This window comes from Capricornis sumatraensis, chromosome 14 (genome assembly GCF_032405125.1).
Source record: "Capricornis sumatraensis isolate serow.1 chromosome 14, serow.2, whole genome shotgun sequence".
Lineage (NCBI taxonomy): Eukaryota > Metazoa > Chordata > Mammalia > Artiodactyla > Bovidae > Capricornis > Capricornis sumatraensis.
Genome location: NC_091082.1, coordinates 71,387,193 through 71,402,238, shown reverse-complemented (window position 1 = coordinate 71,402,238; position 15,046 = coordinate 71,387,193). Strand labels below are relative to the sequence as shown.

Genomic DNA, 15,046 nt, shown 5'->3' with positions numbered 1-15,046 from the left:
TGGCCAATTCCACGCATCTACGATTCTCCTCTGATGTGCCTGCAGGTTATATATATATATATGTATATTTTTATATATATATCTACATGCTCAAATTATGGAAGAAGCACTGCCTTGCAGGCTCTTCCTCTCAAGAAAGAATCAAAGGAAGTCACCCACTCCCCCCGCCCTCCAAAGTCCTCGAGACAGCTCAGCAGACGGAAGCCGGGGCACTCACGCTGGCACTCGCTGGCACTCTCGGCGGTCGCCCTCCTCCATGGCCGGTCGTTGAAGAAAGGAAGGCACTTTTCACAGTCTACACCGTAAGTATTATGTTTGCAGTTACACACCAGCTTGTCAAACTCGTTCTTCACACACTCGCTTGCGTGTCCGTTACACTTGCACCTGGGGAGAGAAGAGACACTCAAAAGAAGAAACAGCTAGAAAGAGCTGACTGGACACAGAGAAAGGATGTTCATGGAGAAAGAACAGCAACCTCCAAATGTTTCTGAGTTTACCAAGCACAACTGTAAACTGAGGAGCTGAGCAAGATTAAGTAATGGCTGTGTTTTTAGTTATGAAGAAAAATCCTGACCAAAAAAGGTAGCTTTATTTAACTGGGGCTGGAGCATTAACTGGGCATAAAAAGAAAGTCCGCGACAATTTCTGAGGACATCTGTAGGACCCTTTCCTGAAGTGAAATGTGTGTGTTTCAAGAAGAAGCCAAGTGTAGTGGTTAAGAAGAACACGGGTGTATACATACGGCAGATTCACTTTGTGTGCAGTGAAACTAACCTAACATTGTGAAGCAATTATACTGCAATTAAAAAAAAAAAAAAAGAACGTGGACTCTGAGGCCAGGCTGCCTGTGACTTACAGATGTCACTTAACCAGTGCCTTACCTGTAAGAGAATGAGAATAATGTCTATTTCATAGAGTTACTGAGATCAAGAGGTTGCTCTTTTTATGTGCCCAGGATTATACGGGCATATACAACTCAGTAAACGTCAGCAGTTATCTGTCATCATGATTTTAAAGCATTCTGATCTGGAGACAGCAAGAGCCAGCCACGACACCAACATACGGCTCTCTGGTAGACACTCCCTCGGGTTGTTGGGGTTAGAATCCTTGATGGATCCCTAAGACGAAGGCCCTAGAACAATAAGGACTTGTGGAAATCCCCATGAGTATCTGCTGCCCTGCCGTGCCCCTCGCTCGCTCTTTAAAGACAGCGGTCCGTTCAGGCACCACTTAGTAATACACTCAAACACTTCTGAAATATCTACAGCGCACTAGGAGGAATCCCAAATTATATCCCCAGCTTGCCTCTTTCTTTCAAGCTTCTGTCCCTGACTGCTACACAAATGTAATGTCCTCCACGACTTAAAGCTTTACATTTTATACCTGAATTTACTTACCATCTCGCCAGATGAGCTCTTCTCCATTTATATTGTTGTAAATTGCTATTACCATTCTCCTGATCACTAAACCTTTAAATCTTCTCTGACTACAATCCTGATAATTCTTTCTTCACAAAATGCACCTAAATGTTCCTTTCTGCCCTGCTGTCACCACCCCAGTGTCAGGCATTTGTCACCTAACACCGAGATGATCGTAACAGGAATATAAAATTCTCTCAACCATATTCTACTTTCACTCTGCCTGCAGCTCATCTTCTGATATCAGAGCCCTACTCCAAAAGAGTATATGATTGCTCACTGCTTATAGCTTCCATCAGCTTCCCTTCAGCATCAATCCCATACCAGGAACATAGCATACAAAAATCATGTTTCTGCTCTGGAGACTTCATAGGCTAATACAAGCAGAAGTCAGTCCAAGATTCTTGGCCCACTGTCTGAGGTCTCTGGCTATCAAACTCTCTCTGGTTTACAACTCTACAAATTCATGTAAGATGTTCCTTCCATCAAGGAGATTTAGATTCTTTAAACTCTAAACTTTTGCTCATGACATGTCCATCCTCCTGCACCCAACCCAAACATCCTCTCTCCTTATCTAAACCCTACCTATTCTTTGAGGCCCAGCTTAGGTTCGATTTGCTTCTCTAGCCTGACTGTCCTGTAAGCATTCTCTGACATATGGTATCTCTTTATCTAAAGCATGTGACTATACTAGTATTTAACTTTTCACGTGTTCACATAGCGCCTGCCTCATTCATCTGCAGGATCCTAGAAGGTCAGGTCCCTCTCAGAAGGTGAGTGTCAGTCCCACACTTTCTCAGTAGCTTTACAGTGCCTGTCATAGGGCTTTGCACTTCACTTCATGGGAAATAGATAGGGAAACAGTGGAAACAGTGTCAGACTTTATTTTGGGGGGCTCCAAAATCACTGCAGATGGTGACTGCAGCCATGAAATTAAAAGATGCTTACTCCTTGGAAAGAAAGTTATGACCAACCTAGATAGCATTTTGAAAAGCAGAGACATTACTTTGCCAACAAAGGTCTGTCTAGTCAAGGCTATGGTTTTTCCAGTGGTCATGTATGGATGCGAGAGTTGGACTGTGAAGAAGGCTGAGCGCCGAAGAATTGATGCTTTTGAATTGTGGTGCTGGAGAAGACTCTTGAGAGTCCCTTGGACTGCAAGGAGATCCAGCCAGTCCATCCTAAAGGAGATCAGTCCTGGGTGTTCATTGGAAGGACTGATACTGAAGCTGAAGCTCCAGTACTTTGGCCACCTCATGCAAAGAGTTGACTCATTGGAAAAGACTCTGATGCTGGGAGGGATTGGGGGCAGGAGGAGAAGGGGATGACAGAGGATGAGATGGCTGGATGGCATCACTGACTCGATCCACATGAGTTTGGGTGAACTCCGGGAGTTGGTGATGGACAGGGCGTGCTGTGATTCATGGGGTCGCAAAGAGTTGCAAAGGACTAAGTGACTGAACTGACTGTGTTGATTGGACAAGGTTTTAGAAAACCTAGTTACTTTGTTTCCAGGATAATGAGGTCTAACAACATTACTAATGCTGTTGTAAATAAGTGGCTACATTCACTCCTACACCAAAGCTTTTATGGCTTTCAAGGTTATTTAATGGCTTACTTACCTACCACCCACAGCAAAATCAGAGATTGCATAATAATAGGATTTGAGAACTTTGGGGTCGTTAAACACTTCATCTCCAAAGGTGTTCAGGCGATTGAGAGTTACTCTGATGTCAGTGGCAGTTACCCATTCCTGCCAGAAAATAAAAACATAGTAAAGATGGTAAAGGCACTGAATATAAGAGACATGTATGTGACAAAATCTTCTAAACAGTTAATGTGTCATTTAACTTATGTATTCTTCTGGCATTAACTCTATTATACTACTCAAAGACTTCCTTTAATATCCTTATATTTTTCTCCTTGACTTTTCCCTTCTTGGATCTAAGCTGTTACTTCACCACTCAGAATCCCCCAAGGCAGAAACAATACTAGTTTCTTCACAAGGCTGTAGAAAGGCTTAAATGAAATATGCTTTTCAATACTCAGCATACATTAGGTACTCAATACACATGTCCCGTCTCTCCACTCTATATCCACACCCCAAAGCCAGCCTAGAGAAAGCCAACACAGAGTTCACAAAGTGGCACAACCACATTCAACATGCTGGTCATTGCCTCCTCCTACCCGTCTTGCTCCATCTCCCTTTCCCTTTTACCCCAACCACTCCTGACAGATCTGGGAGACACATCCCAAAGCAATCGATCATTCCACTGGCCTGAACCAATCAGACATACTCCTTTGTCCTGACCCTTCCCAAATGTCGCTTCTTGTGAGGCCTTCCCTGGCCATGCTATCTAAAATTGCCTCCACCACCATTACTTCCAACTCCCTATTTTCCATCACAATTTTATTAAAATTGCCTGTTTCCGTCACCACCACCTGCCCACCCCACCACTGCCACATCAGATTATAAGCTCCACAGGGCAGGAATTTTTTTGTTTTTGTTCACTGCATTTCACTGCTGGTTAGCATATACTTGGTGCTCAGATTAACATTCACCAAGGAGAAGACCCTTGAGAGTCCTTTAGACAGCAAGGAGATCAAACCAGTCAATCCTAACGGAAACCAACCCTGAATATTCACTGGAAGGACTGATGCTAAAGCTGAAGCTCCAATCCTCTGGCCACTTGATGCGAAGAACTAACTCACTGGAAAAGACCCTGATGCTTGCAAACATTGAGGGCAGGAGGAGAAGGGGACGGCAAGGGATGAGATGGTTGGATGGCATCACTGACTCAATGGACATGAGTGTGAGCAAACTCAAGGAGACTGTGAAGCCTGGCATGCTGCAGTTCATGGGAAGGCAAAGAGTTGGACACAACCTAACCACTGAACAACAAGCAAATGGGCAGACTGGCAGAAACTACAACTGATCAAGATGGCAGGTCTATCATAATGGCAGAGGCCAAGAAGGAAGGTTATACAGTTTCCCCTAGGTTTTATGAGATCTGAGTGCTTATAATAAATGCCCTTTCATTGAGCTAATTTTAGTCAGATGTTGACATCTGGAGTAATTGTAACAATGATCCCGAGGAACCATGTCTTCCAGTGTCCAAGCCCTGTATATTCCCTTTTCACGTTGATCCTAGGTAGGCAAAAGACTTGCTTTGGCCAAAGAAACAGCAGCGAACGTGGCACCGGCAGAAGACTGATATATACGCGTGCCCTGGGACTTACCCTCTTGAATACTTTCACCATCACATGAAGAAGCCGAGTCTAGCCTCCTTGAGGAGGTAAGATGACAGGGAGAAGATAAACCCAGCTCCCATCCCAGCTGACTGGCCAGGGAGTGACCTCAGGCCAACACAGAATCATGGGAAACAAGAAATCAAGGCTGTTTAAAACCATGAAGTTTTAGAGTGGTGTATTACATATAATGACCCAAAGATGCCACGCCCACTTTTAGTTCTCTCCTGGGACTGCATCTCAGCATCACCAACAGAGACATAACAAGCCAAGTGCAGAGCCGAAGGCATCTGTTTTCAGAAGGCTTCACGTGAGACAGGGAGGCACACCCCTGATTAAGAATCACTGCTTACACCATGCCAAACACCTGGCAGATACAACACAGAGAGCTCATCAGGGCTAATCTCCGTGAAGCCTCCATGTATAATTAGAAAGGAGAAGAGATGGTGATTTCACCATATCCAAACTTGGAACTCCAATAACAACTCCCACTCACAGTCACAATGTCAGGAATCTTTTAGTCGTCTGTAGTGTAAATAGCTGAACAGATCTCTGTGTTTAGCGCTTATATCTTTGACAGGCTTCAACTTTATCACGGCTTTTTTTGAATAAAAGCTTCTCAAGAGCTGAATCTAAGACTTTTTCCTTCACAATGGGCATCTTAAAGAAAACAGACTCTAGAACTAGACTTTCTAGGTTTTGAATCCCAGTTTAGTGGCTAGAAACAGTGTAATTTGGGGCAAGTGATTTTATCTTTTCTGGGCCTCTGATTCCTCATCTGTAAAATGGAGATAATAAAAGTGTCTACCTTATAGAGTTATTAGGAGAGTTAAATGTGTTAATATATTTAATGTATCTAAAGGGCTTAGAACAACACTTGGCACACTATGGCACACTATAGTAAGTGCTATAATAAATGCTAATCATTATTATAAATCACTACATGCTCAGCAATATTCAACATTGAAACCAGGAAGGTTTCTGAGAGATCACACAGCTTTTACAGGGAGGCGCAAAGAGCAATGAGGGTAGGAGCCATCTGCCTCTGTCCTCACTGTCAGATCGGCTACCGGTCAGATCAGTTACCCTTCCTTGGTAGCTGTATATCAGAGTCAGAACTCTTACATCCAGAGACACATAACTGATGCTTCTGCATAATGATACTAACTGACCAAATCTATTGCGAATGCCCACAGCCTTTTGTCACATTTAGTCTTACGAGTTTCTGAGGCGTGAAGAGCAAGAAACATCAGAACTCCTATAGCTGGGGAACTGATTTAAGACAAGCGGACAAGGCATACAGTCAGCAATGGGGTGAGAGAACCACAGTCACATTACCTCACTGCTTTTTCCTACTGAATACATGGTTCCTCTCTAGGACAGTAAAATATAATAACTTGTGTACAAAGAATCAAAGCCAGGAAACATACGCCAGTTGATCAACTTAGACTTGTGGACACAGCAGAGGAAAAAGAGGGTGGGAGGAACGGAGAGAGTAGCACTGACGTACATACACTACCATGCCTAAAACAGCTAGCTCGTGGGAAGCTGCTGTGTAACACAGGGGGCTCAGCTCAGTGCTCCGTGATGACTCAGAGGGGTGGGAAAGGAGGGATGAGAGGGAGGCTCAAGAGGGAGAGGACATATGTATACTTATAGCTGATTTGCGTTGTTGTACAGCAGAAACCCACACCACATTGTAAAGCAATTATTCTCCAATTAAAAATTTTTAAAAATTTTATATTTGTAGATCATTTCTCCCGCAGGTAATCTGTTTCTTCATCTACTAGAGTCAGTTATTCTTCCTGCCATTTATTTTGAATACATCTTCCTGCCATTGAAAGAAATTTTCTGAAAGGCCTTTGCAAACATACTCACTGCTCACCAGAACCCTCAGAGTTTACCAAAATCAAGATTTATGACCCCCCAGCAAGCAACAGAAGTACAATGGAAGGGAGGAACTGGACTCAGACAGAATATAGTCTTGTCTTTTTCCACTGTCCAAAGCTACACAGCCAAATTAGACAAAGAGTCCTTGAACATAAAAAATTCCAAAGAGAGAGAATGATGAGGCTACAAAGGCATAACACCCAGAAAAACAGGGGCATTCCCTACTTAGGAGTCACAATAGCTCTTCATAAAATATATGTAGCACTTGCAAACCCACATCCAGTCTCAGCAAATTAATATGGGCTGCCCCCATTTAGATGTTAGCTTCAGCCATGTGATGGAAGCATCTCTGATTGGTGTCAATGTGCTGAGGGTGGCAGGACACTCATCCGCCTCTCCAAAATCAACAGCCAGAACATAAGAAAAGGTCACAGACATCTAAGCAATACAGAAAGATTCCAAATTGTAGTGCATAAGGAACAGGCACACAGAATTTATGGAAAAAACACTCTCTGAATCGATTGCCACCGAGGGACAAGCTTCTATCACCATCCTTAAGAACTACACCAGGGAAGCTAAATTCACATCTCGACATAAAAACCAGTGCCTTTAGGTCATGAAGAGTTTTCATAATGATTGGCAACAGTGCCAGACAACCAAAATTTCCTTGTAAAATAATAAAGGGGGCTTCCCTGGTGGCTCAGTGATAAAGAATCTACCTGCCAATGCAGGAGACATGGGGTTGGATTCCTCATCCCGGAAGATCCCACATGCCAGGAAGCAACTAAGCCCGTGCACCACAACTACTGAGCCTGTGCTCCAGGGCCCAGGAACGGCAGCTGCTGAGCCCACGTGCTGCAACTACTGAAGCCCGCGCCCCAGAGCCCATGCCCAGGAGCAAGAGAGGGCACTGCGGTGAGAAGCCTGTATGCCACAAGGGCGAGTAGCCCCCACTCATCACAACTAGAGAAGAGCCCACGCAGCAACGAAGGCCCAGCACAGCCAAGGAGAAATAAGAGCTTTTTAAAAAACAGCAAAGGAAGGTAGAGTTCTTAAACATCTTATTTCAGTTGTTCCCTCTTGCCAACATTAAAAGGTAAGTCTTTTTTTTTTTGTATTTTGTCAAATCAAAGAGGTAAGACAAGATTTAAAAAAAAAAAAAACAAAAAACCAGCAAATTCATTCAAATACCCTCCTTCAAAAGGAAGGTAGAGGAGCAAAATATTTCCACTGCAAGTACAGAGATGCAAGTTAAAATTGCTTAGCATTTAAAAGTATCTGTAAAGTTTACATCCCAGGATACATGTGCACGCAAACACAAGAACAAACATCAATGGGGCAGCAGGAACGAAACTACTTCCTTCACTTGTTAAGAGTACACAGGAGAGCAGAATAAAGTCCAGCTGTCTGTCCTGACCCTTACTCCAAAAGTGGGCTTGCGGGCCCCCACTATGATGATCTTCCCGTGCCCTGCATGTGGAACAACTCAGCGGCTATCAGGCCGAGCTCCGGGTGCCTACCTGCAGCACAGGGCTATTGTCGAAGTTGTAGGCACTGGGCCTTCCTTCCAGGGTTGAAAAGGCCACATTGCCCCCAGTGAGAGGAGAAATGTCGCTGAACTCATCTGTGCACAAGGCCTGCTGCTCGTCGCCTCCCGTGCGGATGAAGCCCCTGTTTGCCTTCGAGTAGGTGTTCTCGCAGGAGCCGCTGTAGTACTGGTAAGGGGTCCAGGGCCCATCTTCCCGCGTGCGCTTGTAAATGGCGAAGCTCTCCGGGCGGCTGGTGTGGAACTTGAGGCGCACGTATGTGATGTCAAATGCTTTTCCTGTTGGGGCAAACACGTGGATGTTTGTAAGTCATGTGGATGAAGCGAAGAACCCTCCTCTATTCCCACTCTGCTCTGGAACTCAACAAAGAAAGAGGATACAAACCACCCTGTGCACACTAGACTAAGAGGGTTCCAGAACGCACGACACGTTGGCTGTGCCCAACAGGCCATTCTCAGCCTGGAAACAGTGCGTTTTTTCCCACAGACATGCGTTATGGCTGGGCTCAGAAACTGGCTTGTAAAAGCCCATTTATGATGTATGCTGTTGAAATTTTGCTTCCCATGAAAACTGACAGTGTATATTACGTACTTATACTGTGAAATGAAAGTAAAATTAAGTGAAAAAGTGCATTTTATCCTCAATGCTGTTGCTTCTACAAAAGCTTAATTGAAAGGCAGAAAGGAAAATATTTGCTAGCTTTCTTCTGGGTACTTCCAAGATTTTCAAAAACTCATTCTTTATGCATTTTAATTTCTCTTCTTGATGCAAGAAGAGTATCATCAAGACTAATCTTTCTTTATTTACCAGATTCTGGAAGAGAAATTTGAGAGAGAAGGTCAGGAGTTGAGTAGGAATGAAGAAAAAAAAATTTCTCCAGTCACTGAACAGAGACAAAATCAGAGAGAGACAGAGAAGAGAAAGGCAGTTTAAAAAAGCTGTATTCAGAAGAGAATATATGGGACATGAGTGCCGAGCAGGAAACAGCAGCAAGGAGCAGGAGCCAACAGGCTGTCAGGCCTCTGGGAGCCTGGTCACTGGGTCTGGCAGCGCCAGAACATGGTCTGACGGCTGGGCCAGTGCGGGTGCTGGCCAGCAGGACTTCAGGTGGGCAAGAAAGATACTGTGCAGTATGGCAGAAACCACCACAATACTGTAATCAACCTCCAATTAAAATAATTGTAAAAAAAAAAAAAGGTAATGTAACTGGTTTTAAACGCCATTCATTCACAAATGGGTCTTCCCATCAGGTTTTGTCAAGAAGGTTTTCTTGGGCACAACTACCCGCTCAGACCCATGTTGTATATTTCGGGGGACAAGGTATGTCTGACACAGGGGGTCTCTTCTGTGTGAATCAACTTCCCAGGAAGAACCCTCCTCCAGGACCTGGAGTGGAGGGGTTCCTGCACTCCCACAAGTGTTGAGGAGAGACTTCTATCATTGTCTCACTTCCTCACACCCACTCACCCCTGGGGAGGAGTGATGCTCGTGTGTGGCCTGGAATCTCCTCAACTCTCTCCTCTCTGCAGCCGGGCCCCCCTCTCCTCTCCCTCACTCCTCAGGGCGCCCCTCCTCCGCCGGGTTGGGGAGGCCTGCTGGCACCCTGCTACTCCATCCAGGACTGAGTGGGTGAGTTCAACCTCGGTGGGGAAGTATGGGCTGCACATCCGTGCTCTCTTCTTCAAGTCAGTTTTATCCAGGATAAAACTGATCAGATAAGCCAAATCTGACTCTATGGTCCAGACGTTAAAAGAGGGGTTTAACTGTACCCATATACGTGAAACGCATTCACGCACATAAGATCTTGAATATAAAGATGTATGCATGAAGGAAAAAAACACAGGACTGGGCAATGCAAGACCAAAGTACAGATCCTGACTCCTCAATTACTAGCTGTGGGATCTCTAGTACTTTCTCCATCATTTTCTCCTCTGTAGAAATGAGGATAATACAGACATAGAGAACAGATTTGTGGTTGCCAAGGGGGACGTGGGGGTTGGGGAGGGAAAGATTTGGAGTTTTGGATTAGTAAATGCAAACTATTTCATATAGAATGGATAAATAACAAGGTCCTACTTACAGCACAGGGAACTATATTCACTATCCTGTGAGAAACCATAATGGAAAAGAATACGAAAAAGAATATATATATATATATAAATAACTGAATCACCATGCTGTATAGCAGAAATTACTACAATATTGTAAATCAACTATATATCAGTAATTTTTTTCAAAAATAAAAAAAATGAGAGTGATGATCCCTGAGCCACATATCTCAAAGAGTTGTTGGAAGGTCAAACTAAGATTCTGCGTATCTGCATATACTTGATTAGTTATAAAATTGTATACAGAGTATGTATAATATATATATATCCTGAATTTTATATATAGTCATGAAATTGTATATATATGTTCATATATATAACTGTATATATAGTCATGAAATTGGAGCTTAAAGACAACTGTCTCTTCAATCTAGTCTGAGATATAAGTGCTAAGGCTTTCAGGGTTTTGGTAGCATTACGTTGGCTGAACACTAGGCCAGCTGGCTTGTTTCTCAGTACCATTATCAGAGGTGGCCCAGTGGTAAAGACTCTGCCTGCCAAGCATGAGACCTGGGTTTGATCCCTGGGTTGGGAAGGTCCTCTAGAGAGGGAAATGGCAACCCACTCCTGTATTCTTGCCATGGAAAATCCCATGGAGCCTGGTGGGCTAGAATCCATGGGGTCACAAAGAGTTGGACATGACTTAGCAACTGAACAGCAGAAGCATACAAATAGAAAGCATTACTGTAATACAGTACAGAAGACAATTCCTGAACTAGGATCCTGGAGATGTTCACACACAGGAGCCTGATTGCACAAGGGCCTACCTGATACAGCTGCCAAAGAATATAACACAAACCTGGACATTCTACCTAGGAAGCACTACAACACTTTGGACACAGGCCATGCAAATACAGCTTACAACACTCCTGTTAAAAGAATGCAAATTGAACCTGTATCTCTCTACTGTGTCAAAAATGTAAAGAAGCCACCTGTGAATGAGGGCGAGGTTATAATACAGTATCAATGCCATTCCAGAGACTATCTAAAACATTCTGGAATGGTAAAATAATTTAGTTCATGAGTACGTGGCTTGGGATGTTCAAAGGCTTACTTACTAATCTTTGGACTACAGATTACCCTTGCTTTTCTATTCTGTCTACATTTCTGCCATTTCATTGTTCTTTAGCAACCCAATCTGCAGGAGGACGGATCAAAGGAGAGAAGGCAAAATGGATCTGGGTATCCAGTGTCCCAGACAAACATCTGCACCACAAAGCCACACGCTGAAAGAAACAGGGATATGCGGTCACTCAGTGTCGACACGGAACATCAGAAAAGCAACTCTGCTAGCGCTGAGCTCTGAAGCAGCCTAGCTTGCTGGCACTGGCCCTGTCTCCCCACGCCTCATATTCAGGGGTGCTTTTTTCATTCTAACTTTTAGCTACGGCTGAAAGAGGTGGCAGTCTGCGGCTATCTGGAAAGGAGGCTCCCACATTCCACATGACGAGATGGACACACGTATGACCTTCGGTGTTGCGGCCAACCCAGCCATGGATGCTGACCACTGCAATTCCATGTGATGAATGCTATGACGGAGAAGGACATGAGGTTTGGGGAGGCTGGAGGAAAGTCACCTCACCCACATTTGTGAGGTCAAGAAACATTTTCGAGAGGAAGTGACATCTAAACCCAAGACCCGAGAAATGCAGAGGGATTTGCTAGGCCAATGGAGACCAGTTGTCCAGGCAGATGGAACAGGATGTATGAAAGAACAGAGGACACAGAGGGGTGGAGTACAGCTAGGACTGGGGAGGGTGGCTGGAGACAAGGCAGCTAGCAAGCATGCATGCTGGGCCTGAGGCCATGCTAAAGAGCAACTTCAATCCCACTGACAAGCCAACTGAGGGATTTATGTCAAGAAATGGATGATCAGGTTTGATTTTTAGAAAGATCATTCTGGCCACTGTGTGGAGATTAGGTTAGAAGGGACAGGGCTAAAGGTGGGAAGAACTGTTAGAAAGATGCAGCAGTAGTCCTGGCTAACAGTGGCTGCACTCAGTCAGGGAGAGCTGGAACAGAGAGAAATGAATGGACTTGGGTGACATGCAGCTGCGTGCATGCATGCTCAGTCTCTCAGACATGTAGTCAGCAGACCTCACTATCCATAATAATTTGGTAACTGATGGAGGGAAGAAGTCATTTCCAATTGCCTTGTCTACTTTTACCCTACTGACATTCAGTTTCATTGCTGAAGTTCCTTCTACATGTTCCATAAGGCAGTAGGATTAAAAATAACATTCAGTTTCCTAGTTTAAAAACAACCAAATGGAGAGACATACCATACCATCCACTGCAACAGATAACAAAGGAGGTTAAGCAAAACTGGAGGCAGGAGAGGAGGGCACGATTGGGAGGTGCGTTCTATCTTGGATACGCAAGATTTAAAGTGTCTATGGTCACCGAGACAAGGGAAAAAAACACATCTGGTAGGGAGTTGGATGTGAATGATCTGAAGGCCCAAGAGAGACATCTAAGATGGAGATACAGATTTGGGATTCAAGGACTTCCCTGGTGGTTCAGCAGTTAAAACTCCACACTTTCAATGCAGGGGTCGCGGGTTCAATCCCTGGTCAGGAAACTAAGATCCCACATGCCCCACAGTGTGGCCAAAATAAATTTTTTTTTAGTTTTTCAAAAGTTAAAAGAAGATCTAGGACTCATTAGCCTGCAGTTGGATAATGAAGATGTGCCATGGCTGCGACCAAGGAGGGCAGGAGTGCTGAGTGAGAAGAGAGGTGACTTTTGGGGTCATGCTGAAGAACATCAACATTTAAAGCACAGCCAGAAAAAGAAGTGACAGAGGGGACCATGACGACCAGAGGGAGGAGGGCAAGTCAGAGAGTACAAATATCATGGACGCCAAGAGGGAAATAAATAATCAGTGGTGTTTAAATCTGCTGAGCGAGTCAAGTAAGATAATGACTAAGAAGCATCCACTAGCTTCAAGCCACAAAGAGGTCACCGCAGGGAGGTGGGAGGGGGGTTCAGGATGGGGAACACAGGTACACCCGTGGCGGATTCATGTCAATGTACGGCCAAACCACTACAATATTGTAAAGTAATTAGCCTCCAATTAAAATAAATTAATTTATATTAAAAAAAAAAAAAGAGGTCATCGCTGCGCTTAGTGAGGATAGTCCCACTGGCAGGGATCTTACTGAACGGGAACTGAGAACCCATGGCAGACAGGTGGTGGAAATGCAGACACAGTGAGGGCAGCCGACCTGGTCTGACATCTCGATCAAGTGGAGGAGAAAGAGAAGACCACACAGCTGGAGGGGTACCGGGCCAGGGAAGATGCCTCCCTTTAAGGTGACAGAAGATACAAGGAGACACTGCTGTTGTGCTCCAGTGAGCAGAAAGGCAAAGATTGTAGAAACGAGGCTGGGAAACGAGAATGTGATTCAGCGCTGTGAAAGGACTGGCTCCATATGGGAGGAAGCCCGCGCCTTGCCTTCTACCTGAGTGCAAAAGCAAGGGATTTAGTAGGCTTTAGTCCATGGGGTCTCGAAGACTCGGACACGACTGAGCGACTTCACTTTCACTTTTCACTTTTATGCATCGGAGAAGGAAATGGCAACCCACTCCAGTGTTCTTGCCTGGAGAATCCCAGGGATGGGGGAGCCTGGTGGGCTGCTGTCTATGCGGTCGCACAGAGTCGGACACGACTGAAGCAACTTAGCAGCACCAGCAGCAGCCGCAGCAGGGGATGGAAGTTGAAAGTGTTCAAACTGATGACTATTTTTTCTGTGCAGTGACAATCAAAGGTACCTGCTAAGAGGCTGAGGGCAAAGCCTGTGGAGAATGTTAGGTGGGGAATATCTGAAGAGAATGGAGACCCAAGACAGAAACTAGCAGAAAGCTAACAGGAGAGAAAGAAGACACGCAGGACAGAGACAAGGCTGCCAGGTAAGGGCACGGCCAACTTCGAGGAGGTGGGATTTTCGAGAGAAGCACTTCGTTCCCACTGTGCATACAGGTGCAATGGATGGACAGTGCAGGAGGACTGATGTTACTTCAAGGATTTCCTTGGCAGTCCAGTGGCTAAGATGCCACACTGCCGCTGCAGGCGGCACAGGTGTGATCCCTGGTCAGGGAACTAAGATCCTGCATGCCTCGAGGGGTGGCCCCCAAAATAAACAAATCAGAAAGCAAATACAGAAAGTGGAGTGGAATAGTCACGGCTTGAACACTGTGCGTTATCTGGAACTACCTGTAATCATGAATAATCAAGAACTGAAAACTTAGGAGCCAGTTTTTATTTCATTAAACAACTACAGTTGAGACATGCCACACGCTTGTTCACACACACTCTCTCTCATTATACTTCCCTGCTCCTTATCTGTCCATCCTACTCATTTCACAGTAGGCAGAGAAAGACGGTCTCATTCATCTACCACTTAATAGAAAAAGAGGAAGAGGTCTCCGTTCTTCCAGTCCAATGACAGCTACCATACTATCTTCATAATGTGGGGGCACACAAAAGTAGACAAAATGACTTCAAAGTAAAGGAGACAAGCAAAGCAATGAAGAAAATCACTAAGATCTTGTCTGGAAAGTATTCCAGCCACTATACAGCTTAGAAGGTCTTCTCCCTTCACCTCGCCTTCACGCACATGAAGACTAACCCAGGATATACACACCCTCAAGAAAATATTTAGCTTCTGAATGTTCTGCTGCCTCCCACCCTCACCCCTCGCTGCCACATTCCTTCCATAAACAAAAAGACTCAAGTGCAGATGTTCAGAACCAAGCACACAAAGTTAACTAACACTTCCTGCTCTGAACCCTACAGTGCGTGCGGCCGAGGGATCGACAGACAAGGAAGGGA

General features: G+C 44.8%; 1 protein-coding gene across 1 annotated transcript in view; it reads right to left on the bottom strand.

Moving 5' to 3' along the window:
- Positions 1-15,046, bottom strand: part of LAMC1 (laminin subunit gamma 1) — a 119,058-nt gene that overhangs the window by 37,278 nt on the left and 66,734 nt on the right. The window contains exons 2-4 of the mRNA XM_068986299.1: positions 8,078-8,382; positions 3,041-3,171; positions 218-384 (exon numbers count right to left, since the gene is read on the bottom strand). Of these exons, the coding sequence (XP_068842400.1) occupies positions 218-384; positions 3,041-3,171; positions 8,078-8,382 (603 nt within the window). The remainder of the gene's footprint in view (positions 1-217; positions 385-3,040; positions 3,172-8,077; positions 8,383-15,046) is intronic.